The 25,675-nt window shown below is 47.3% G+C and overlaps 1 protein-coding gene across 1 annotated transcript in view; it reads left to right on the forward strand.

The window, feature by feature from the left end:
* The first annotated feature begins 2,489 nt into the window (after positions 1–2,489).
* Positions 2,490–25,675, forward strand: part of PPP2CB (protein phosphatase 2 catalytic subunit beta) — a 52,153-nt gene continuing 28,967 nt past the window's right edge. Inside the window, exon 1 of the mRNA XM_077274045.1 lies at positions 2,490–2,943. Coding sequence (XP_077130160.1) covers positions 2,842–2,943 — 102 coding nt within the window. The 5' untranslated portion in view covers positions 2,490–2,841. The remainder of the gene's footprint in view (positions 2,944–25,675) is intronic.

Genomic DNA, 25,675 nt, shown 5'->3' on the forward strand with positions numbered 1-25,675 from the left:
TGGGATCTGTGTGATCTCCGGCGTTATCTCTCCCACAGTGGTGGGATCTTTGTGATTTCCCGGCGTTATCTCTCCCACAGTGGTGGGATCTGTGTGATCTCCCGGCGTTATTTCTCCCACAGTGGTGGTGGGATCTGTGTGATCTCCCGGCGTTATCTCTCCCACAGTGGTGGGATCTGTGTGATCTCCGGCGTTATCTGTCACACAGGGGTGGGATCTGTGGGATCTCCCGGCGTTATCTCTCCCACAGTGGTGGGATCTGTGTGATCTCCCGGCGTTATCTCTCCCACAGTGGTGGGATCTGTGTGACCTCCCGGCGTTATCTGTCACACAGGGGTGGGATCTGCGGGATCTCCCGGCGTTATCTCTCCCACAGTGGTGGGATCTGTGTGATCTCCCGGCGTTATCTCTCCCACAGTGGTGGGATCTGTGTGATCTCCCGGCGTTATCTCTCCCACAGTGGTGGGATGTGTGATTTCCCAGCGTTATCTCTCCCACAGTGGTGGGATCTGTGTGATCTCCCGGCGTTATTTCTCCCACAGTGGTGGTGGGATCTGTGTGATCTCCCGGCGTTATCTGTCACACAGGGGTGGGATCTGTGGGATCTCCCGGCGTTATCTCTCCCACAGTGGTGGGATCTGTGTGATCTCCGGCGTTATCTCTCCCACAGTGGTGGGATCTGTGCGATCTCCCGGTGTTATCTCTCCCACAGTGGTGGGATCTGTGTGATCTCCCGGCGTTATCTGTCACACAGGGGTGGGATCTGTGTGATCTCCCGGCGTTATCTCTCCCACAGTGGTGGGATCTTTGTGATTTCCCGGCGTTATCTCTCCCACAGTGGTGGGATCTGTGTGATCTCCCGGCGTTATTTCTCCCACAGTGGTGGTGGGATCTGTGTGATCTCCCGGCGTTATCTGTCACACAGGGGTGGGATCTCCCGGCGTTATCTCTCCCACAGTGGTGGGATCTGTGTGATCTCCGGCGTTATCTCTCCCACAGTGGTGGGATCTGTGTGATCTCCCGGTGTTATCTCTCCCACAGTGGTGGGATCTGTGTGATCTCCCGGCGTTATCTGTCACACAGGGGTGGGATCTGTGTGATCTCCCGGCGTTATCTCTCCCACAGTGGTGGGATCTGTGTGATCTCCCGGCGTTATCTCTCCCACAGTGGTGGGATCTTTGTGATTTCCTGGCGTTATCTCTCCCACAGTGGTGGGATCTGTGTGATCTCCCGGCGTTATTTCTCCCACAGTGGTGGTGGGATCTGTGTGATCTCCCGGCGTTATCTCTCCCACAGTGGTGGGATCTGTGTGATCTCCGGCGTTATCTGTCACACAGGGGTGGGATCTGTGGGATCTCCCGGCGTTATCTCTCCCACAGTGGTGGGATCTGTGTGATCTCCCGGCGTTATCTCTCCCACAGTGGTGGGATCTTTGTGATTTCCCGGCGTTATCTCTCCCACAGTGGTGGGATCTGTGTGATCTCCCGGCGTTATTTCTCCCACAGTGGTGGTGGGATCTGTGTGATCTCCCGGCGTTATCTCTCCCACAGTGGTGGGATCTGTGTGATCTCCGGCGTTATCTGTCACACAGGGGTGGGATCTGTGGGATCTCCCGGCGTTATCTCTCCCACAGTGGTGGGATCTGTGTGATCTCCCGGCGTTATCTCTCCCACAGTGGTGGGATCTGTGTGATCTCCCGGCGTTATCTCTCCCACAGTGGTGGGATCTGTGTGATCTCCCGGCGTTATTTCTCCCACAGTGGTGGGATCTGTGTGATCTCCCGGCGTTATTTCTCCCACAGTGGTGGTGGGATCTGTGTGATCTCCCGGCGTTATCTCTCCCACAGTGGTGGGATCTGTGTGATTTCCCGGCGTTATCTCTCCCACAGTGGTGGGATCTGTGTGATCTCCTGGCGTTATTTCTCCCACAGTGGTGGTGGGATCTGTGTGATCTCCCGGCGTTATCTGTCACACAGGGGTGGGATCTGTGGGATCTCCCGGCGTTATCTCTCCCACAGTGGTGGGATCTGTGTGATCTCCGGCGTTATCTCTCCCACAGTGGTGGGCTTTGTGTGACCCTCCTGGCTGTTATCCTTAACAGCATACCCTTATTCCTCGGTATGTCCGTTTCCTATCTTGCAATGTTGGGAAGTAAGAATTAGGAACTGTAATATTACCATATCCCGCCGTATATGACATTGTAGGTACAGTTCAGTTGTTTACTAACTGCAAAAAAAAACGCGTTTGCAGCGGTGTTCGAAAATGTCACTTTTTTTTTTACAGGGATTCTTGACAATAAAAATAATCTTGTCCTTAGAGAATCACAGTAATTATTACTAGGCCTAACACTCTGGCTTCACTGTCACACTTTCTGTTGTCAATAAAGCACGCCTTAAAAAAACCCTACCCAACTGTCTCTGTTTCCCAGTGCGCATACGTCAACAACACTGCCTGGCAACGGCGTACGTAAAGCGCGACTCCCCTTCCTCTGCTGTAATGAGAAGTGCGGGCGCGGTCCCGGTGTCTCTACGTCTCCTGATGTTTACCATCCAGAGCCCGTGAACGCGCACGGCGCCCCCAGCCCTCCCCTCATTCCGTTTGACGTCTTCGTGCGCGGAACCGTCAACAGCCCCCTCCTCGGTGCTCGCTCCCGGCTGTGGGGGTGAAGGCGAGATTGAATGAGACGGAGGAGAGATAGAACGACGCAGCGGTGCGGCGGCCTCCTGTTCTGAGACAACAGCCAGCCCGGGTTACCGCCATAGCTGTGACGTGAGTGTATGTGCCAGGAGCGGGGCTGTGTCGTATTGTGCGTATCCCGGGGGCGCTCGGGGAGCTGCAGGACATGGAGGACAAGACGTTCACCAAGGAGCTGGACCAGTGGATTGAGCAGCTGAACGACTGCAAGCAGCTGAACGAGAGCCAAGTGCGCACCCTGTGCGAGAAGGTGAGGGCCGGCCGCCTCATTCACATGGCTGGGAGCGCTGCCTGCAGCCCCGGCCCCGTGTGGGGTCCCCCCTGCGGCCCCGGCCCCGTGTGGGGTCCCCTCCTGCAGCCCCGGCCCCGTGTGGGGTCCCCCCTGCGGCCCCGGCCCCGTGTGGGGTCCCCCCCTGCGGCCCCGGCCCCGTGTGGGGTCCCCTCCTGCGGCCCCGGCCCCGTGTGGGGTCCCCCCCTGCGGCCCCGGCCCCGTGTGGGGTCCCCTCCTGCAGCCCCGGCCCCGTGTGGGGTCCCCCCTGCGGCCCCGGCCCCGTGTGGGGTCCCCTCCTGCGGCCCCGGCCCCGTGTGGGGTCCCCTCCTGCGGCCCCGGCCCCGTGTGGGGTCCCCTCCTGCGGCCCCGGCCCCGTGTGGGGTCCCCTCCTGCGGCCCCGGCCCCGTGTGGGGTCCCCTCCTGCGGCCCCGGCCCCGTGTGGGGTCCCCTCCTGCGGCCCCGGCCCCGTGTGGGGTCCCCTCCTGCGGCCCCGGCCCCGTGTGGCGTCCCCCCTGCGGCCCCGGCCCCGTGTGGGGTCCCCCCCTGCGGCCCTGGCCCCGTGTGGGGTCCCCCCCTGCGGCCCTGGCCCCGTGTGGGGTCCCCCCCTGCGGCCCCGGCCCCGTGTGGGGTCCCCCCCTGCGGCCCCGGCCCCGTGTGGGGTCCCCCCCTGCGGCCCCGGCCCCGTGTGGGGTCCCCCCCTGCGGCCCCGGCCCCGTGTGGGGTCCCCCCCTGCGGCCCCGGCCCCGTGTGGGGTCCCCCCCTGCGGCCCCGGCCCCGTGTGGGGTCCCCCCCTGCGGCCCCGGCCCCGTGTGGGGTCCCCCCCTGCGGCCCCGGCCCCGTGTGGGGTCCCCCCCTGCGGCCCCGGCCCCGTGTGGGGTCCCCCCCTGCGGCCCCGGCCCCGTGTGGGGTCCCCCCCTGCGGCCCTGGCCCCGTGTGGGGTCTAATAAAGTGACGTGTGCACAACTACAGAAGGTGCCAAAGTAGGTTCCCACACTATAAACATGTATCAAAAAAAACTTGGCACTCAACTTGATCGATAACAGTATTTAATGTTGTTCACGAGGTAGTAAACAGAAAATGTTTCGGTCAAAATTAGACCTTCATCAGTTACCGTTCACTTTACTTAAAAAATGTCCGAAAACGACAAGAGTGCCAACTAAATCAAAAGTGTGTGCAGATAGGTAATATCCACCGCTAGTCCTACTTGTTTTGCTGGAAGACCCAGCCACGACCCATATTTAATGTCCTGGCGGAGGGAAGGAGCTTGTCACTCAGGATTTTACGGTACATGGCTCCATCCATTCTCCCATTGATGTGGTGAAGTAGTCCTGTGCCCTTAGCAGAGAAACACCCCTAAAACATAATGTTTCCACATCCATGCTTGACAGTGGGGATGGTGTTCTTTGGGTCATAGGCAGCATTTCTCTCCCTCCAAACACGGCGAGTTGAGTTAAAGGGCCACTGTCACCCCCTCCAGCCGTTATAAACTAAAAGAGCCACCTTGTGCAGCAGTAATGCTGCAGTCTAACAAGGTGGCTCTTTTAGTTTTTGATTCATTTATTACCTCAATAAAGCGTTTTAAAAATTGGCCACACATACCAGATATTGTACCAGGAGGCGGTCCGAAGCGTCCTGTATGAATCCCCCAACTGCTGTCACTCTTCTCTTCAGGGCCGATGGTACCCGCCCCCTTCGCGTTGTTGCTTCTTAAATCCGGCGCCTGCGCTGTGCGTGCCTGCCTGGGGCCTGCGCAGTGTTCTTTGTCAGTCACATCTCAGATGCCGGGTGCCTGACTGCGCCCTGTTACTGAATCCCCGCCCCGCACTGTGTTATTTATTATGCACAGTGCGGGGCTGTGGTTCCTGGGAAGGCGGGGGAGCGTCCGAGATGGGGGAGCGCCTGAACAGCGCAGTGCGCATGCCCAGGAATGCTAGCCCCGCACTGTGCATAATGAATAACACAGTGCGGGGCGGGGATTCAGTAACAGGGCGGCCGCACAGGCGCAGTCAGGCACCCGGCATCTGAGATGTGACTGACAAAGAACACTGCGCAGGCCCCAGGCAGGCACGCACAGCGCAGGCGCCGGATTTAAGAAGCAACAACGCGAAGGGGGCGGGTACCATCGGCCCTGAAGAGAAGAGTGACGGCAGTTGGGGGATTCATACAGGACGCTTCGGACCGCCTCCAGGTATAATATCTGGTATGTGTGGCCAATTTTTAAAACGCTTTATTGAGGTAATAAATGAATCAAAAACTAAAAGAGCCACCATGTTAGACTGCAGCATTACTGCTGCACAAGGTGGCTCTTTTAGTTTATAACGGCTGGAGGGGGTGACAGTGGCCCTTTAATGCCAAAGACCTCAATTTTTGTCTCATCTGACCACAGCACCTTCTCCCAATCACTCACAGAATCATCCAGGTGTTCATTGGCAAACTTCAGATGGGCCTGCACATGTGCCTTCTAGAGCAGGGAGACCTTGTGGGCACCTCAGGATTTTAAACCTTTATGGCGTAATGTGTTACCAATGGTTTTCTTGGTTACTGTGCTGCCTAGAGATCATTAACAAGTCCCCCGTGTAGTTTTAGGCTGATCTCTCACCTTCCTCATGATCAATAATAACCCACGAGGTGAGATTTTTCATGGTGCCCCAGATCGATGTCGATTGACAGTCATTTTGTATTTCATCCATTTTCTTACTATTGCACCAACAGTTGTCTCCTTCTCACCCAGGGTCTTACTTATGGTTTTGTAGCCCATTCCAGCATTGTGCAGGTCTATGATCTTGTCCCTGACATCCTTATAAAGCTCTTTGGTTTTGCCCATGTTGTAGAGGTTAAGTCTGTGGACAGGAGTCTTTTCTAAAGGTGACTATGTAGGACAGCTGTCTTTAATGCAGGTAACCAGTTGATTAGGAGCGTCTAACTGGTCTGTAGTAGCCAGAACTCTTAATGGTTGGTAGGGGATCAAATACTTATTTCTCACTACAAAATGCAAATTTATATAATTTATACAATGTGGTTTTCTGGATTTTATTTTTGATATTTTATCTCGCAATGTTAAAATTAACCTACCCTTAAATTTATAGACTGTTCATGTCTTTGTCAGTGGGCTAACTTACAAAATCGTCAAGGGATCAAATACTTATTTCCCGCATTGTATATTTTATATGAAATGTCTCATCTTTAACTTTTAGCCCTTTTAGAGACCATTTCATCTTCAACTTGTTTAACTGTTCACAGTAAGTTATTTTGACCTGGGGTGCTCAAACTTTTACATGCCACATTATGGTTGGCAGGGTCTATCAAGCAAGATCCCAGTGGTGGTCCTTTCCCAGCACACCCTTATTCCCCGTAGGAGCTTATGACGCTGAACCTTGCACCAAATATGTTTTAGGGTTCTCAGCAAATGGACCCTATGGCCTTTTACAAAACCAAATCCACCCTGCCCTGTAGCCAGCTTACCTCTGAATTGCGAGTGCTTATCGGTGCAAACTATGGACATGCTAGAATCTTTACCAGGGTAGGGATAAGGCTGGTTTGACATGTCCTGATATTTCCGGTAATAGAAAAAAACTGGAGATGCCAGTGTCCATGTGTGTAATACTTGCAGCACATGGGGCAACCATGTGCCACATCAGTAACACACACATCGGCGCCTGAGAAGCAGCAGTACAGTAAGCGCTGTTCCCCCAACGCTGGGTGCTGAAGACGGCTCTCATCATTCTCTCCTGCTTTGCCGGCGATCGTTGCGAGCAGAGGAGAATGGTGAGTTATATTCAAGTCAGAACAAAAACTGCAGGTGGGGTTTTTGGGACTATTACACCTGCTGCCGCTAATAACAGTGACAGCAGGAGCGGAAGATGGGGGCATTCCTCACCCGCCGCCTGCTCTATAACTAAAGTAAATGAATGAAAACCTGTCATGGGTTCTCCTGTATTTTTGATAACAAGCCAGGCAATACGAACAACTGGGGGCTGCAACCCTCAGCTGTCATCTTCAGCAAGGCTAGTTATCAAGAAAAGAGGGGTCTCCACGCTGTTTTTTTTAAATTATTTAAATAATTAGAAAAAAACAGTGTGGGGTTCTTCTCTATTTTTGACAACCAGCCTTGCTAAAGCTGACAGCTGGGGGCTGGTATTCTCAGGCTGGTAAGGGGCCATTGATATAGGCCCCCCAGCCTAAAAATAGCAGCCTGCAGCTGCCCAGAAACGCCGCTTCCATTAGATGCATCAATATTGGCACTTTGCCCTGCTCTTCCTACTTGCCCTGTAGCGGTGGCAAGTGGGGTTCATATTTATGGGGTTGATGTCACCTTTGTATTGTCAGGTGACATCAAGCCCACGGCTTAGTAATGGAGAAGTGTCTATAAGACTCCTATTCATTACTAATCCTATAGTTGTATGGTAAATAAAGACACAGCCAGAATAAAGTCTTTTATTAGAAATAAAACAAAATGGTTTTCCTTTTTATATTTAAAAATACCGTATTTTTTGGACCATAAGATGCATTTTGTTTCCCTAACAATTTGGGAGGAAAGTGTGAAATGTGTCTTATGGTCCAAATGTAACATGTGGGTAGGAGGCAGCAGCGGAGTGGGATCTCACTCCCAGGAGGCAGGAGAATGACACCGCTGCAGGATCCCGGCGCTGGGGAAACCACGTGGTCCCGGTGCTTAAAGTGAAGGAATATTCATTAGCCGCTCCCCCCCCCACCTGTCAGCGCCGAGCAGTGGGCGGGGAGCAACAAATGAATATACCTTCACTTAAACAGCAGACCTACATGGTTTCCCCAGCGCCGGATTCCTGCAACGGCTGGGGAGATCTGTGTCAGGTGGAGAAGGAGGCGGCGGCAGGAGCAGGGTGCCACAGGAGGGATCGCAGTTGCATACCTGACAGCCCAGCGCGGGCTGTGTTGATGCTGAGTGCTCTCGTATAGGACCTGTGGTGACATAATGAAGAAGGCAGGCTGGAGCATCACATGACAGCACAGAGCCCTTCCTCTTCATTATGTCACCACAGGTCCTTTAGACACTGCACTAGAAACAATGCAGCTTCCCTTTACAAGCCCTGTGGTGCTGTCATGTGATGCTCCAGCCCTTCATTACCTCAACCAGGTCCTGTAAGCTGTAGAGAGAGAGAATTTCGTATTTCTAGCCTGGCTGGCTGCAGGACCTGCACTAATGTGAGCACAGCCTGGACAAGTAAGAAATAATTAAAGGGAACCGGTCACCCACCCCCCCCAGACACACACACACACACACACGTGTTTGTAACTAAAAGGGCCACCTTGTGCAGCACTAATGCTGCATTCTGTCAAGGTGGCTCTTTTAGTTCTGATCCCTGCCAAAGCTGCAATAATAGCTTTTATAATGTGCCCCTCATACCTCGAATTAGACCTTGGAGGCATGTCTTTCCCCCCCTAACACAGACGCACCACAGCCGTCACTCATGGCCTCTGTGTGCCGCCTCCTCTCCCTTCATTAGCGTCCTCGGCGCCTGCGCTGTAAGTTTGTTTTTTTTTTGTTTTTGTTTTTTGGGCATGCGCTGTTGCGCTGCCCTTCAAACTGGGGGGGGTGACAGGTTCCCTTTAAAAGGATAGTAACTACAACACATAAAAAGCACTCTGCCACTCCTGTGGTGAACTATAGCTCCCAGCATGCCATAGGATCTGCAGGACATGCTGGGAGTTATAGTTCTCCCATGGGATCTTAAAGCAGCACTCCAGTGTTATTTTTCAGTGCTGGAGTGGTGCTTTAAATATAAGCCCAGTGCCCCCATTCTTATACTCACCCCCCTTCATATAGTACTTTACAGACACCACACTGGTCCAACAGCACCATCTTCTACCTGTAGCTTCCAAAATAATAACATACTATTATATATAATAACACCATGTATAATAGTATGTTATTTATGTTATTAAATATTTTACCACGGTTTTTGTTTCAAATATTTTTTTTCCCTATTTCCACCTCTAAACATACCTAATTCCACCAAAGCCCTCGATCTCCTGTAATAAAACAAAAATAAAAAACAACAATATACCATATCTGTCGGTTGTCCTGTCCCACACTGTAATCCATGGCTGGGGGATAATTAGTGCCAAGATGCGACCGTCCAGGCTGAGCACCACTGGTGAATTACCGTATATACTCGAGTATAAGCCGAGATTTTCAGCCCAAATTTTTGGGCTGAAAGTGCCCCTCTCGGCTTATACTCGAGTCACGGTCTGTGGCAGGGTCGGCGGGTGCAGTGGAGAGGGCGCTGAGGCATACTTACCTAGTCCCGGCGATCCTGACGCTCCCCCTGCCCGTCACACTGTCTTCGGGTGCCGCAGCTCTTCCCCTGTTCAGCGGTCACGTGGGACCGCTCATTAAACTTATGAATATGGACTCCACTCCCATAGGGGTGGAGCCGCATAGTCATTTCTCTAATCAGCGGTGCCGGTGACCGCTGATAGAGGAAGAGGCTGCGGCACCCGGAGACCAGCTCTCCGGGGGAAGGAGCGGGACGCCGGGAGCAGGTAAGTATCGCATATTTACCTGTCCACGTTCCACACGCCGGGCGCCGCTCCATCTTCCCGGCGTCTCTCCGCTCTGACTGTGCAGGTCAGAGGGCGCGATGACGCATATAGTGTGCGCGGCGCCCTCTGCCTGATCAGTCAGTGCGGAGAGACGCCGGGATCGGACGCTGGGGAGCTGCAAGCAAGAAAGGTGAGTATGTGTTTTTTTTTGTTTTTTTTTTATTGCAGCAGCAGCACCAGCATTATATATGGCACAGCTATATATGGAGCATCTATGGGGCCAAACTGAACGCTGCAGAGCATTCCATATGGGGCAGCTTTATAATGAGCATCTATGGGGCCAAACTGAACGGTGCAGAGCATATAGGGCACAGCTTTATATGGAGCATTTATAGGGCCATAATGAACGGTGCAGAGCATATATGGCACAGCTTTATATGGAGCATCTATAGGGCCATAATGAACGGTGCAGAGCATTGTATATGTGGCACAGCTTTATATGGAGCATCTATGGGGCCATAATGAACGGTGCAGAGCATTATATATGTGGCACAGCTTTATATGGAGCATCTATGGGGCCATAATGAACGGTGCAGAGCATTCTATATGGCACAGCTATATATGGATAATTTATGGGGCAATAATCAATGGTATGGAGCATTATATATGGCACAGCTTTATATGGAGCATCTATGGGGCAATAATGAATGGTATGGAGCATCTATTTTTATTTTTGAAATTCACCGGTAGCTGCTGCATTTTCCACCCTAGGCTTATACTCGAGTCAATAAGTTTTCCCAGTTTTTTGTGGCAAAATTAGGGGGGTCGGCTTATACTCGGGTCGGCTTATACTCGAGTATATACGGTATATGCTGCGAGTGCAGCCTGAGTGACGTCTCTGAGGCTGTGTTCCCAGCTGGGCTGAACTGCGGTGACCTCAGGACTGTGGGAAAATGCCAGTGATGAGGTCCCCGCATTTCATGACATCAATGTGTGTTCTCTGTGTGCAGGACGTTTTGCGGCACATGCTGACGGTAAAGAACGGACATGTCTACATATGGGGCATACGGACACACAGTCCGTGGAAACACGCTGACATGTGCACAGACCCATTCAATTGAATGGGTCTACATGTGTCAGTGTCTCCGGTGCGTGTGAAAACTGTCACCACACGTACCAGAGACATGGATGTGTGAAAGAGGCCTTATAGTGTATTTTAGTTCTGCCTAAGTAAAATAACTAAGCAATAGATGATCCCATGTCTGCCCTGTACCATGAAATGATTATAATAAATGCACGTTATTGAGTGCCCTTGTCTGACAGCCATTAGTGTAGTTGATCAGCGGCCTGTACTGGTATATCTAATAGTGGTATCTGTTGCTGCCCGCTAAGTACATTGGCATTAAGTTTTACCTTTCTTGGGGTATGTGCATATTATGCACATTTTGCTGTGGATTGCACTGATGTCTAAAGCAAAATTCACAAGTCCAGTGTCAATAAATATTCTGTTTAGCTTAAAAACAAGCTTTTGCTTGCTGATTTCATCACTCCTAGCTGAGTTTCCATGCCATCCTTGGTACCTCTTGGACTTTCTTGGCAACATTTTGTCCCATGTGATTGCTACTGGCACTCACTATGTTGGCACAGTAACAGCCGGGGCTTTTTCCAACGTGAAAAAAAAATAGATGAATTCATGACACTTTGAGGTTGGCATTTCCTTGTCAGTGTTGGAATGATGATTACAGCTCTCAATTCAATGCAGTGATCATTATTAGTAGTTGCTATCTGCATGTATTACATATAATCCTTATACCGTATATACTCGAGTATAAGCCGACCCCCCCCTAATTTTGCCACAAAAAACTGGGAAAACTTATTGACTCGAGTATAAGCCTAGGGGGTAAAATGCAGCAGCTACCGGTAAATGTCAAAAGTAATAATAGATACCAATAAAAGTAAAATTAATTGAGACATCAGTAGGTTAAGTGTCTTTGAATATCCATATTGAATCAGGAGCCCCATATAATGCTCCATACTGTTCATTATGGCCCCATAAGATGTTCCATATTAAAATATGCCCCATATAATCCTGCATAAAGGTTAATAAAGGCCCCATAAGATGCTCCATAGACACATTTGCCCAATATAATTCTGCACAAATGCTGATTATGGCCCCATAAGATGCTCTATAAAGATATTTGCCCCTTATAGTGCTGCACAAACGTTATGGCCCTATAAGATGCTCCATACAGACACTTGCCCCATATGCCGTAGTGCCCTACAAACGTTAATTATGGCCCCATACAGACACTTGCCCCATATAGTGCTGCACAAACATTATGCCCCATATAGTGCTGCACAAACATTATGCCCCTATATAGTGCTGCAGAAACGTTATGGCCCCATATAGTGCTGCAGAAACGTTATGGCCCCATATAGTGCTGCAGAAACGTTATGGCCCCATATAGTGCTGCAGGAATGTTATGGCCCCATATAGTGCTGCAGGAACGTTATGGCCCCATATAGTGCTGCAGGAACGTTATGGCCCCATATAGTGCTGCAGGAACGTTATGGCCCCCATATAGTGCTGCAGGAATGTTATGGCCCCATATACTGCTGCAGGAACGTTATGGCCCCATAGATGCTCCATACAGACACTTGCCCCATTTGCTGCGATAAAAAAAATAAATCACATACTCACCTCTCCGTCGCTCAGGCCCCCGCACTTTCAATAGTCACCTGCTCCTCGTTCCGGGCGCCGATCTGTCTCCAGCACTGACGTTCAGCAGAGGGCGCGCACTGACCACGTCACCGCGCCCTCTGACCTCAGTGTCACTGCTGGAGACAGATCGGCGCCCGGAACGAGGAGCAGGTGACTATCGCGCAGCGCTGCGCTCCCCTCCCCGTATACTCACCTGGTCCTGCCGCTGTGTAGATCCTGCTTCCCCGACGCCGCAGCGCTTCATCCTGTACTCAGCGGTCACATGGTCCCGCTGATTACAGTAATGAATATGCGGCTCCACCCCTATGGGAGGTGGAGCCGAATATTCATTTACTGTAATCAGCGGGACCATGTGACCGCTGAGTACAGGAAGAAGCTGAAGCTGCTGCTGCCGGCGCTGGGGAAGCAGGGACCGCGCCTGGACTAGGTGAGTATTTTTAGACAGCCCCCGCTCCCCCTCCCCTGCCGACCCCCGGTATGACTCGAGTATAAGCCGAAAGGGGCAATTTCATCCCAAAAAAGTGGGCTGAAAATCTCGGCTTATACTCGAGTATATACGGTACATTGTATAAACGTTACCCCTTCCTCCATTGTTTACACCACTAGTTCAGCACTCTGGAGAGGACTGAAGTTTGGACAGTGTGATGGACGCTTCTTTTCTACACCAATACGGTGTTAATGGTTCTCTGTATACAGCCAATCTTGCCCACCATCACAGACACGTTTTCAGTAATGCCCCTGTCCAGTGTTGAAAATCCGTATCCAACTACTTCTAAGAAATGCAATTGCTTCTTCAACAGCATGAAGAACTTGTAGATGAATTACACTGGCCAACAGTGAAAATGTTTCTGAAATGAAAATAGCTGGTTTGTAATAATTTTAGCATCCTAAAAACGAATATGTTACTTAAAAATCATTATTAGCTCTTGTTGCTGAGATACAGGTCATTTAAGATTATTATGCAGGAAAATAGGGAAATTTTGAATTTTCAACAAATGTGTATTGGTAAACCTGATTACAGACCTGTTGAACCAATGTCAGCCATTTTATAAATTGTGTCTGCATAGTTTGTACTAATTGAAGTCTCTTTCTCTTGTTGCAGTAATTTTGTGGAGAGAATTTACACTTTGAAAATGCCTCGTAAATGTGCAAATATTGTTAACAATTTTTGTTACGTGTGTGGTTATGTGACATTTGCCAACCAAAGAAGACCAATTACTCCACTTGTGAAGACTGCTTACCATCATTACTTTGCTTATACGTGGCACTTAAATACGTGGCACTTATACGTGGCACTTAAATACGTGGCACTTATATACGTGGCATTTTGAGACCTATAATTTTTCCACATTTTGGTCCACAGAGTCATGTGAGGTCTTGTTTTTTGCGGGACGAGTTGACGTTTTTATTGGTAACATTTTCGGACACGTGACCATTTTTTATCACTTTTTATTCCGTTTTTTGTGAGGCAGAATAACCAAAAACCAGCTATTCATGAATTTCTTTATACCGTTCTGCGTTTGGTAAAATTGATAAAGCAGTTTTATTCGTCGGGTCAGTACGATTACAGCGATACCTCATTTATATCATTTTTTAATGTTTTGGCGCTTTTATACGATAAAAACTATTTTATAGAAAAAATAATTATTTTGGCATCGCTTTATTCTGAGGACTATAACTTTTTTATTTTTTTGCTGATGATGCTGTATGGCGGCTTGTTTTTTGCGGGACAAGATGACGTTTTCAGCGGTACCATGGTTATTTATATCCATCTTTTTGATCGCGTGTTATTCCACTTTTTGTTCGGCGGTATGGTAATAAAGCGTTTTTTGCCTCGTTTTTTTTTTTTTTTTCTTACGGTGTTTACTGAAGGGGTTAACTAGTGGGACAGTTTTATAGGTTGGGTCGTTACGGACGCGGCGATACTAAATATGTGTACTGTACTGTGCAATTTATACTCTTGTAATGAATTCTTCTCGCTACCTACAGCACATACTTCCATGGCGTGTATCTAAAAAACGAGAGCTAATTAAACAATTCTGTGGGTATATTTGAGTTTCTCGACCCAAAATTAGTAATATTTGCCTATTTTCATCAAAGAAACATAAAAAAAGTTGTTTTTTGTTGGCCTGTGTTATCGGTGACCATCCTGGTAGACAACACTGCATGAAATAATATGTAGTTTATATTACAGTTAAACATTGCCCACTTAAAGAGGACGTTTCACCAGGTTGAGCAGGTTAAACTGGCCACACCATGGAGTAGTAGCTGCAGAACTGAGAAAAACTTTTTTTATTTCTCTTCTCTGATACGGAGATATTAGCCTGTAAACATTTTTAGGTTATATTTTATGATAAACCTAACTGGGTGTTTTCAAAGACTCCTCTTTGGGCACTTGTAATTTTTCCCCTCCATGAAGTTCACCAATCATAATCGGGAGTTGTTTTACGGGGCAAAAAAAGAACAAGTCCCCAGAAGGTTAGAAGAACATGCCTTATCTTTTGAGATGTAATGAAAGATGCTCCTGATAGCTACAATAATAATAATAATTTTATTTATATAGCGCCAACATATTCCGCAGCGCTTTACAAATTATAGAGGGGACTTGTACAGACAATAGACATTACAGCATAACAGAAATCACAGTTCAAAATAGATACGAGGAGTAATGAGGGCCCTGCTCGCAAGCTTACAACCTATGAGGAAAAGGGGAGACACGAGAGGTGGATGGTAACAATTGCTTTAGTTATTTGGACCAGCCATAGTGTAAGGCTCGGGTGTTCATGTAAAGCTGCATGAACCAGTTAACTGCCTAAGTATGTAACAGTACAGACACAGAGGGCTATTAACTGCATAAAGTGTATCAGAACACGATACGAGGAACCTGATTATGGGTTGTTTTTTTTTTTTTTTTTTTTTTTTTATGATGGGCCACACAGGGATCGTTAGGTTAATGCGTTGAGGCGGTAGGCCAATCTGAACAAATGAGTTTTTAGGGCACGCTTAAAACTGTGGGGATTAATCGTATTAACCTAGGTAGTGCATTCCAAAGAATCGGCGCAGCACATGTAAAGTCTTGGAGGTGGGAGGTTCTGATTATTGAGGATGCTAATCTGAGGTCATTAGCTGAGCAGAGGGCACGGGTAGGGTGGTAGACTGAGACCAGAGAGGAGATGTAGGGTGGTGCTGAGCCATGGAGAGCTTTGTGGATCAGGGTAGTAGTTTTGTACTGGATTCTGGAGTGGATAGGTAGCCAGTGTAATGACTGGCACAAGGTAGAGGCATTTGTGTAACGGTTGGTGAGGAATATGATCCTGGCTGCAGCATTCAGGACAGATTGGAGCGGGGAGAGTTTGGTAAGAGGGAGGCCGATTAGTAGAGAGTTACAATAGTCCAGACGGGAATGAATAAGTGAAACAGTAAGAGTTTTTGCAGAGTCGAAAGTAAGAAAAAGGCGAATTCTAGAAATGTTTTTGAGATGCAGATAAGAAGAGCGAGCCAGTGATCTGATGTGGAGGGTGAATGAAAGCTCGGAATCAAGGATGACCCCAAGGCAGGGGACATGTTGCTTTGGAGTAATGGTGGAACCGCACACGGAGATGGCAATGTCAGGCAAAGGTAGGTTAGTAGAGGGAGAGAACACGAGGAGTTCAGTTTTTGACAAGTTCAGTTTCAGATAGAGGGAGGACATGATGTTAGAGACAGCGGTAAGACAATCACTGGTGTTTTCTAAAAAGGTCGGCGTGATAACAGGAGAAGAGGTGTATAATTGGGTGTCGTCAGCATAGAGATGGTAATGGAAACCAAATCTACTGATTGTTTGTCCAATAGGGGCAGTATACAAAGAGAAGAGGAGGGGCCTAGAACTGATCCTTGAGGAACCCCAACAGTAAGGGGAAGGTGAGCGGAGGAGGAACCAGCAAAACATACAGTGAAGGATCGGTCAGAGAGATAGGAGGAGAACCAGGAGAGAACAGTGTCCTTGAGGCCGATGGAGCGGAGCATATTGAGGAAGAGCTGATGATCCACAGTATCGAATGCTGCGGAGAGATCCAAGAGAATTAGCATGGAGTAGTGACCATTAGATTTAGCTGTTAGTAGGTCATTAGAGACTTTAGTGAGGGCAGTTTCAGTAGAGTGTAAAGAGCGGAAGCCAGATTGAAGAGGGTCGAGAAGAGAGTTATCTGAGAGATAGCGGGTAAGACGGGAGTGGACCAGGCGTTCGAGGAGTTTTGAGATGAAGGGAAGATAAGAGACAGGTCTATAATTAGCGGCACAGTTTTGGTCGAGGGATGGTTTTTTAAGTAATGGATGTATGATGGCATGCTTAAATGAGGAGGGAAAAATACCGGAAGTGAGAGAAAGGTTGAATATTTTTGTTAGGTGAGAGGTGACAGCCGGGGAAAGAGACTGGAGGAGATGTGACGGAATGGGGTCACTGGTGCAAGTGGTCGGGTGAGAAGATGCAAGGAGCCTGACTACTTCTTCTTCTGTAACTGGCTCAAAGTCAGAGAGTGAACTAGATGCAGTGGGGGAGGGAGGACAGTACATGGTATGAAGAGATTGGGAGATGATTTCCTGTTGAATGTGGTCAATTTTTTTCTTTGAAGTAATTGGCCAGATCGTCAGCGTGGAGATACGTGGTTGGGGCCTGCTCTCTTGGGTTGAGTAGGGACTGGAAAGTGTCAAAGAGACGTTTAGGGTTATTTGACAGTGAGGTGATCAGGGTGTTGAAATAGGTTTGTTTGGAGAGGTGAAGGGCAGAGTTGTATGTTTTTAGCATGAACTTACAATGGATGAAATCTTCGGGTAGATTAGATTTTCTACACAGACTTTCGGCGCACCTGGAGCACCGCTGCAGGAAATGTGTTTGCAGTGAGTGCCACGGTTGTCGCCGTCTGTGCTGAGTTGTTCTATGTATAGGAGGTGCAGCTTCATCCAGGGCACTTTGCAGGGTTTCATTGTAATGCTTCAGAGCAGAATCAGGACATGAGATGGAGGAGATTGGGGCCAATGAGGACTGCATGTCCTTCATAAGTTTCTGGGTGTTAATGGCCTGTATGTTTCTATAAGTGTGGAAAGTGGGGGTGACCTGAGCGGGATGGCAGTTCTTGATAGAGAATGAAAGAAGGTTGTGGTCAGAGAGCGGGAGAGGGGAGTTTGTGAAATCGTCCACTGAGCAAAGCCGGGAGAAGACCAAGTCAAGGGAGTTTCCATCTTCATGTGTTGGAGAGTTAGTATGCTGCGAGAGGCCGAAAGAGGAGGTTAGAGATAAAAGGTGAGAAGCAGATGGGGAGAGGGGAGAAGCAATGGGGATGTTGGAATCACACCCATAAGGGTGGGGGTGTCACAGGAGAGAAAGTGTGGAAGCCAGGTGGCAAAGTGATCCAGGAACTGATGAGAGGGGCCGGGAGGACGATACACCACCGCCACTCGCATGGAGAAGGGGACGTAGAGTCTGACAACATGTGCCTCTAAGGAAGGGAATACAAGTGAGGGTACTTGGGGGATAATTTGGAAGGTACATTTGGGTGAAAGGAGCAGACCAACGCCTCCACCTGCTCTGTTGTCTGATCTTGGGGTATGAGAAAAGTGTAGTCCACCATATGAAAGAGCAGCAGCAGCGGTTGTGTCTTGACTGCTGGATCCAGGTTTCAGTAAAGAGCCAGGAGATTAAGAGAGTTAGAAAGGAAGAAGTCATGAATGAAGGAGAGTTTATTACACACAGAGCGAGAATTAGCTACAGCTAATATTTAGGATAGGGAGCTAACTACCTCCAGCCTTCATCTCCCTAATATAGGATTAATATTTCGGTGGTCTCCTCAGCTGTTACTGTGTTCTTATGGTGTCAGGCTATGTCTCCACGTTAAGGCTACGCGGCGGTATCGCCGCAGCGGCGAAGCCGCTCGGCGCTAAGCCCCGCCCCCTTAATGGGACGCGATGGTGCCGGATGTGTACAGTACACATCCGGGATCATCGCACCCCTCGCCATAGGGCCCTGTGATATGCCTTGCGGGGACGCTGCGTCCCCGCAAGGTGTACGGACATGCTGCGTTCTGAAAAGACGCGCAGCATGTCCGGAGTCGCAGGGCCGCCGCGTGCGGGTTTCCACGCATAGTGGAGACGGGATTTCATAAAATCCCCTCCACTATGCTGGAACATCTGGACGCTGCTTGTTTGACGCTGCAGCGTCAAACAAGCAGCGTTTACTGACCGTGGAAACATACCTTCAGTCACTACTGAGGGGAGTCACCACTGTTCCAAATGTTTACCTGAGAAGAATGGATTTGATGGAGCCCTAGAATGCATTCCAACCGTGGCTGTGGCATAATGTTCTTGTAGAACTTGGCCTGTTTCCACTTCTGCTTACTTATACTCCCGAATAGTTCTAGAACAGTAAAATGGATACAGTGTCATCAACTATATGAATTGTCTACTTTCATTGATGCCATTGACAGTCATCTAAGTACAGACCACAGTTTACAATTGTAATTCCTGTACAAATCGTAAGAATTAAAAATAATAAAAATGTGATTTGTGAATGGGAAAAATGTTGATCCTTAACCGTATTTTTAATTCTAACATAAATCCAGAATGCATGTTAATGTCACTCATTTATCAAGTATTAAGGATCTACGCTACTGTGCCTGCAATGCAAAGGCAATCGTAAACCTATACCAGGCTCGCATTTATTGGAAGAGTCACTGGCAACAGGAGTCCAGTAGTATATCATTGTCTATAACCCATAGCTGGTCACTCCTTGCTTTCTCGCTATCTGTGAGAGTCGACAATTCCTTTTACTATAGTGACACATGGAGTAACCAGTTGTAGCTATAAACAAAGGAGTGGACTCCTGTTGCTGTGACTCTTCCTTACCTGTATGAAACCAGTATAAGTATATCATTATGTTCTATAGAGAATGACCAACTCTGTAACGAAGCCGCCGCAGTAGGGTCTGATTGTGAGTGAATTTGTTGCATTCTTTTTATTTTTCTATGTAGAAAAGAATGATTAAAAATAAGATGTAACAGCACCCTGCTGCACTAAGAGTACATAGCCATTATACATATATGGATTTTGTACTGCTTTATTATAGGTATGTTAGGTTCTAGGCACACCTATTGATTAGCTAAGTTGGGGTTGTCACACAGCTCTGGCAAAAATTAAGTGACCACTGCAAAATGTTCAGTTTGTCAGATTTTTCTCTTTATAGGTATATTTTTGAGTAAAATGTAAATTATTCTATAAACTATTGACAACATGTCTCTGAAGTTCCAAGCAATACATTTTTTGTATTTATTTATTCTAAAAATGAGAAATGGTCAACATAATAAAACATACATTGCTTGCAGACCTCAAATAATGCAAAAAAAACCTCAAGTTCATAATCATTTAGAAACAACAATACTAATGTTTTAAAACTCAGGAAGAGTTCAGAAATTAATATTTTGTGGAATAACCATGATTGTTAATCACAGCTTTCATGCGCCTTTGCATGGTTTTCACCAGTCTTTCACACTCCTTTTGGGTGACCTTATGCCACTCCTGGTACAAAAATGTAAGCAGTTCTTCTTTGTTTGATGGCTTGTGACTATCCATCATCCTCTTGATTACATTCCAGAGGTTATCAATGGGGTTCAGGTCTGGAGATTGGGCGGCCATGACAGGGATTTGATGTGGTGGTCCTTCATCCACACCTTGAGTGACCTAGCTGTGTGGCATGGTGCATTGTCCTGCTGGAAAAAACAGTCCTCAGAGTTGGGGAACATTGCCTGAGCAGAAGGAATCAACTGTTTTTCCAGGATAACCTTGTATGCGGCATGATTCATATATCCTTTGCAAAGAACAACCTGCCCAATTCCAGCCTTGCTGAAGCATCCCCAGATCAACACTGATCCTCCACCAAATTTCACAGTGGGTGCAAGACACTGTGGCTTGTACACCTCTGCAGGTCTCCGTCTAACTATTAGGTGACCAGGTGTTGATCTGGAGATGCTTCAGCAAGGCTGGAATTGAGCAGGTTAATCTTTGCGAACGACGTATGAATCAAGCCGCAATTTTCTGAAATTTTTAGAACTAAAAAAATGGGTTCCCCTTAGACTTCATTCAGATGTCCATGATTGTCGTACAGATGTGTATGTATATGTAATATGTGTGTATATGTTATACAAATTATTTATAATATAAATAATTTATTTTTAATTTGCCTTCACTGCAAGGAAAATGTATACATGTAAATCAACGGTCATTGCTACAATGAGTACAGTGATCTAAACTACCGTACTTTAGTTTACATCAGTGTGACTCTGCAGAAATCCCAATCTCCTAAATTTCTACATGGCTATTGACTGCAGTCTTAATGTTACACCTCATTCAGAGGTCTGTGTGCTGACCGTGCTTGCACAGACTGGCGGCCGGTCTCCTGACCAGGACTTGAAGGCTTCATATATTCCTATATGGAGGTAAACGACTACTGAATTTGTTCTTACATGGTCAAAGTTATTGTGTAGTCTGTGCCTAAATCATCACAGAAGCAAAAATGACAAGGCAGTTTTTGGGTGGTGTTCTGTTATGGGAACCTTTGGGCCCCCACAGCTATGAAACCCAGGACTGTATAACCTTCAGCATATCCCCATGTTACTCCTCTGTCATTACTGTTTGCAAAGTGTTTTAGATGTGTCCGTTTTAACAGGTTCTTCCTACATGAGGGGTCAACTGGATCTCCTGCTGCCGATTTTCAGGTCCTGGAAGGCTTTCCTCCCCATCGCCTAGGCTCGTCCAGCTCTGGTTATACTAATCTTGGTAGAGGAGAGATGTCGATATGCCTCTTGAATAGTCAGATCATACGTGCTGATTCCTGGATTGAACGCTCCTTACTTAGAATAAATGTGATATTGTGTTGTCTCAGAAGTATTTATAGATTTCGGCAGTTCCGTGAGCTCCATGACAACCCATATGCCTGATACATGTGCATTCACTGAAGAGTAATGGCACCAATGGGGCTGTTTTCTAGCTCTCTCCTACAGATCATTGTAAATTGTGCACACTAAATCATAAGCCTACATTCACAAGTACATATTTTCATGCATTAAATCTGCATTAAGTCCTCAAGAAAATCTGCATTCACTAACTGCATATTTGCTGTGGATTTCAGCCTGTGCATTGCAGAGTGCAGTGCCCAGTGAAAAGCTGCTATACAAATGGTCATGGATCATGCAGTCTACTCGACAGATCAGTTTCTGCTGCAAAATCTTACCCACTTTGCTTGTAGTAGAAAATACGCCGTTTATAACTTCATTTGTAAAGGATCCGTTTTTTGCTTATTGGATCAGCTTCAAGTGGAAGATGACAGATGGCTAATTAACCCCTTAGCGTCCAATGATGGATATATCCATCATTGGACGCCTCCACCTGTTTGGTGCAGGCTCCGGCGATGAACCCGTACCTTTTCCAGCACATGACAGCTGATCTACCCGCGGCTGTTAACATGTTAAATGGTTAAATGCTTCTGTCAAACTCTGATGGCGGCATTTAACATGCGCTTCCGGCAATCGCGCCGGAAATTCTCCCATCGGTGACCCCCATCACATGATCACAGGTCACCTATGGTTGGCATGACAACCAAAGGTCTCCGTCAGACCTCTAAGGTTGTCACTACCGGGTTGCTATGAGCGCTGCACGGTGGACGTGCTTATAGCAAGTGAGTAATTCTGCTACTTACAGGTGATCATCACCTGTATGTAGCAGAGCCGATCAGGTTATAGCAGCTTCTAGTATCCCATGCAGACTATTGAAGCATGCCAAAAGTAAAAAAGAAAAAAAATGTTTTTATAAAAGTTCAAATCATCCCCCTTTTGTCCCATTCAAAATAAAACAATAATAAAAAAAAAAATCAAATGCACACATATTTGGTATCGCCGCATTCAGAATCGCCTGATCTATCAATATATAAAAAGAATTAATCCAATTGGTAATCGGCATAGCGAGAAAAAAAAATCGAAACGCCACAATTACATTTTTTGATTGCTGCATCATTGCAATAAAATGCTATAACAGGCGATCAAAAAATCGTATACCCACCAAAATGGTAAACGCCAGATCGGCGCGCAAAAAATAAGCTTTCACCCGGCCCCCAGATCTCAAAAAATGGACTCTTCGGGTCTCTGAAAATGACAACTTTTTTTTTTTTTTTTTACAAAGTGGATCCTTTCTAACGGGTGATTATTGGACATGTCCGCATTGGTATGTGCACACGTTGCGGATTTCCTGCGGATCTGCAGCGTTTTTTGCGGTGCAGAAGTGCTGCAGATCCTCAAGTGATTTACAGTGCAATATAAATCAATGGTAAAAAAAATCCTGTGCTAATGGTGCGGAAAATTCCGTGCGGAAACGCTGCAGATTAAAAAAAAGTAGCATGTCACTACTTTTTTGCGGTTCTGCAGTGTTTTTGTACCCATTCCATTATAGAAATCCGCAGGGGTAAAAAACGCATAAAATCCGCAACAAAAATGCACAAAAAATGTGACAAATCCGCACCTGCGTTTTCTGCCAAGAGATGCAGAATCCGCACCAGAAATTCATAAGCCTAATCCGCAACGTGTGCACATAACCTTAGTCATCCTAGTGATAACTGCCGACTGGTGGGAACTGGTGCTTTTAAGGCGAGGCTTCAGACTACCAAATTTACCCAACACTCTTGGTTCTTAAGTAGAAATGTTTTAGAATCAAAAAAAATATTTTTTCTGCTAACTTTTTATTAAATGTTATAACAATAATTTAATTCCTCTTTTTGTGGGTTAATAATGCACTTTTACAGCAATTTTCTGAAATATGTAGAACAAAAAAATGGCTTCTCCTTAGACTTCATTCATGAATGTACAGTACAGACCAAAAGTTTGGACACACCTTCTCATTTAAAGATTTTTCTGTATTTTCATGACTATGAAAATTGTACATTCACACTGAAGGCATCAAAACTATGAATTACCGTATTTTTCCGACCATAAGACGCACTTTTTTTCCTCCAAATTTGGGAGGAAAGTGTGGGTGCGTCTTATGGTAGGGAAGTAGCATGTAGGGAGGGGGGCAGCAGCGAGTGGGATCGCACTGTTATCCCACTTCAGGAGGCAGAAAAATGTCCCCGCTGCCCGGAATCAGTGCTGGGGAAACCATGTGGTCCCGATGATTAAGTGCAGTGAATATTCATTAGCTGCTTCCCCACCCACCTATCAGCTGAGCGGGGAGCAGCAAATGAATACTGCACTTAAGCAGCGACACACATGGTTTCCCCAGCGCTGGATTCCTGCAGCAGCTGGGGAGATCTGTGTCCGGGGGAGGAGGAGACAGCGGCAGCAGGGACCAGGGGAGAGGAGATCGCTGCATACCTGCCTGGGCTGGATGCTGAGTGCTGTGCACAAGGAGGACCTGTGTGATGTCAGAAGTGGGCGGGCTGGAGCATCACATGGCAGCTCAGAACCCTCCCTCTTCTTGACATCATCATAGGTCCTTCAGACTCCCCACTAGAATCTGCAGGCTTCCTTTTATAATCTGAGCTGTGGAAAGGCAACAAGAGGGAGGGCTCTGTGTGTAGTCATGGGATGCTTTTACCTCACCACAGTGTGGCTGCCACAATTAAGAGGTTAGTCTTTACAAAACACAATAAAGCACTCTGCCACTCCTTTGGTGAACTATAACTCCCAGCATGTCATAGGATCTGCAGGACATGCTGGGAGTTATAGTTCTCCCATGGGATTTTAAAGCTGCACTCCAGTGTTATTTTGCAGTGCTGGAGTGGTGCTTTCAATATAAGCCCTGTGCCCCCATTCTTATACTCACCCTCCAGTGTCTTCATATAGTACTTCACAGACACCACACTGGTCCCGCAGCTTCCAACATAATAACATACTATTATATATAATAACACCACATATAATAGTATGTTATTTATGTTATTAAATATTTTACCACATTTTTTTGCTTCAAATATTTTTTTCCCTATTTTCCACCTCTAAAACCTGGGTGCGCCTTATAGTCCAGTGCGTCTTATAGTCCGAAAAATACGGTAACACATGTGGAATTATATACTTAACAAAAGTGTGAAACAATTGAAAATATGTCTTATATTCTAGGTTCCTCAAAGTAGCCACCTTTTGCTTTGATGACTGCTTTGCACACTCTTGGCATTCTCTTGATGTGCTTCAAGAGGTAGTCACCGGGAATGGTCTTCCAACAATCTTGAAGGAGTTCCCAGAGATGCTTAGAACTTGTTGGCTCTTTTGCCTTCACTCTGCGGTCCAGCTTACCCCAAACCATCTCGATTGGGTTCAGGTCTGGTGACTGTGGAGGCCAGGTCATCTGGCGTAGCACCCCATCACTCTCCGTCTTGGTCAAATACCCTTACACAGCCTGGAGATGAGTTTGAGGTCATTGTCCTGTTGAAAAATAAATGATGGTCCAACTAAACGCAAACCGGATGGAATAGCATGCCGCTGCAAGATGCTGTGGTAGCCATGCTGGTTCAGTATGCCTTCAATTTTGAATAAATCCCCAACAGTGTCACGAGCAAAGCACCCCACACCATCACACCTCCTCCATGCTTCACGGTAGGAACCAGGCATGTAGAGTCCATGCGTTCACCTTTTCTGCTTCGCACAAAGACACGGTGGTTGGAACCAAAGATCTCTAATTTGGACTCATCAGACCAAATCACAGATTTTCACTGGTCTAATGTCCATTCCTTGTGTTCTTTAGCCCAAACAAGTCTCTTCTGCTTGTTGCCTGTCCTTAGTGGTTTCCTAGCAGCTATTTTACCATGAAGGCCTGCTGCACAAAGTCTCTTCTTAAAGGGACACTGTCACCTGAATTTGGAGGGAACAATCTTTAGCCATAGGGGCGGGGTTTTCAGGTGTTTGATTCACCCTTTCCTTACCCGCTGGCTGCATGCTGGCTGCAATATGGGATTGAAGTTCATTCTCTGTCCTCTGTAGTACATGCCTGCACAAGGTAATCTTGCCTTGCGCAGGCGTGTACTATGGAGGACAGAGAATGAACTTCAATCCCATATTGCAGCCAGCATGCAGCCAGCGGGTAAGGAAAGGGTGAATCAAACACCCGAAAACCCCACCCCTATGGCTAAAGATTGTTCCCTCCAAATTCAGGTGACAGTGTCCCTTTAACAGTTGTTGTAGAGATGTGTCTGCTGCTAGAACTCTGTGTGGAATTGACCTGGTCTCTAATCTGAGCTGTTAACCTGCGATTTCTGAGGCTGGTGACTCGGATAAACTTATCCTCAGAAGCAGAGGTGACTCTTGGTATTCCTTTCCTGGGGCGGTCCTCATGTGAGCCAGTTTCTTTGTAGCGCTTGATGGATTTTGCCACTGCACTTGGGGACACTTTCAAAGTTTTCCCAATTTTTTGGACTGACTGACCTTCATTTCTTAAAGTAATGATGGCCACTCGTTTTTCTTT

This window comes from Ranitomeya variabilis, chromosome 1 (assembly GCF_051348905.1).
Source record: "Ranitomeya variabilis isolate aRanVar5 chromosome 1, aRanVar5.hap1, whole genome shotgun sequence".
NCBI classification, from domain to species: Eukaryota; Metazoa; Chordata; class Amphibia; order Anura; family Dendrobatidae; genus Ranitomeya; species Ranitomeya variabilis.